General features: G+C 57.8%; 1 protein-coding gene across 1 annotated transcript in view; it reads right to left on the bottom strand.

Moving 5' to 3' along the window:
- Positions 1-1,553, bottom strand: part of CBLC (Cbl proto-oncogene C) — a gene marked incomplete at its 5' end in the record, with an annotated part of 14,437 nt that overhangs the window by 3,362 nt on the left and 9,522 nt on the right. The window contains one exon of the mRNA XM_008070331.2: positions 1,123-1,200. Coding sequence (XP_008068522.2) covers positions 1,123-1,200 — 78 coding nt within the window. The remainder of the gene's footprint in view (positions 1-1,122; positions 1,201-1,553) is intronic.

Here is a 1,553-nt window from a genome sequence, read left to right as displayed (position 1 = left end):
GACAAGGTCTCACCAAGTTGCCCAGGCTGATCTCAAACCCGTGGGCTCAGGCAATCCTCTTGCCTCCACCTCCCAAAGTGCTGGGATTACAGTTGTGAGCCACTGTGCCCAGCTAATTGCTTGATTTTTTAATAGAGACAAGGTTCCCCTATATTGCCCAGACTGGTCTCAAACTCCTGGCCTCAAACAATCCTCCTGCTTCCCAAAGTGCTGGGATCACAGGTGAGCCACTGTGCCTGGCCAACACTTACTTATTGAGCACCAACTATGTGTATGTGTTAGGCGCCATTCTAGACTCTGGAAGAAGACAAAGTTGTGACCCGCAGGAGGCTTTTCATCTGACTGGAACAGGAACCAACAGCCCAGTAAGCTCTGCCAGGTGGCAGAAAGGACTATGCAAATACCACAGGGAAGGGGTGGAGGGATGGGTGTTCTTTTCAGCAGAGTGGTCCAGGAAGGCCTCCCGGAGGACAGATGAGGAAGCCTGGGAAAAAGCCATCCTGGCCAAGGGAGCAGCTAGTGCAAGGATCCCGAGGTAGGGCACACTTGGGATGCTGGAAGGAGAGAAGGAAGCCCTTGGCGGGGGTGGGGGGTGGGGGGTGGAAACGAGCCAGGAAGGTAATCAGAGAAGACATCAGGCTGGGCATGGTGGCTCACATCTATATTCTCAGCACTTGGTTTGGGAGGCCAAGGTGAGAGGATTGCTTGAGCCCACGGGTTCATAAGAGACCAAACTGGGCAACTTGATTATTATGTCTACAATCTTGATTATTATGTCTACAATAAATCAAAAAAATTAGTTGGGCGTGGTGGTGCACGCCTGTAGTCCTGCCTACTTGGAAGGCTGAAGTGGAAGGATCGCCGGAGCCCATCAGGTCGAGGCTGTGGTGGCCGTGAGCGTGCCACTGCCCTCCGACCTGGGCAACAGAGTGAGATTCCAACTCAAAAAAAAAAACAATTGAAAAAAAGGGATGCCAGAGAGGTGGTGGGCATCTTGTGAATGGGCGCCAAGGACCAGTGCCGGCTGTGGCACCCCTGAGCGCCCAGCCAGACCAGGGGCCCCAACCCTGGGGTCCGGTGACACCCAAGCCCCCAAACTCAGTCCAGCACCTGACTCGTCACCTTGGGCTGGCAGGCATTTCTGGGTTTCCTGGGGGGCAGATCCAGTCGAGGGGGCAGGGGAGGAGCCGAGGCAGCCACCTGGAGGGGACAGAGGGTGGGGGGTTGTGAGCGGCCATTTTCTTCTCACCTACGCGTCCTCTGCCCGGGTCCCGGCGTTCAGGCGCTGTTCCAGACTCAACATAGAACAGAGACTAAGGCCACGCGCTCGCCCTCAGGAGAGCCACCCCAGAAAAACGCGCGGCCCCAACCCTCAGGGAGGCCAAAGTCCAGGCCTCCAGGGCTCAAGAATCTTGCTACCAGCCTCCGGCCCCCTCAGACCCAGGAGTCCTGTCCCCTCAGACCCGGGATTCCAGGCCCCGCCCCGCCTCCCTCAACCCAGGAGTCCAGGCCCCGCCCCTCCTCCCTCAGGCCCAGGAGTCCAGGCCCCGCCC

This window comes from Carlito syrichta, unplaced genomic scaffold (genome assembly GCF_000164805.1).
Source record: "Carlito syrichta isolate Samal-C Ts95f unplaced genomic scaffold, Tarsius_syrichta-2.0.1 Scaffold111585, whole genome shotgun sequence".
NCBI classification, from domain to species: domain Eukaryota; kingdom Metazoa; phylum Chordata; class Mammalia; order Primates; family Tarsiidae; genus Carlito; species Carlito syrichta.
The sequence above is the reverse complement of the archived record's forward strand: the minus strand, read 5'-3'. Positions and strand labels throughout refer to the sequence as shown.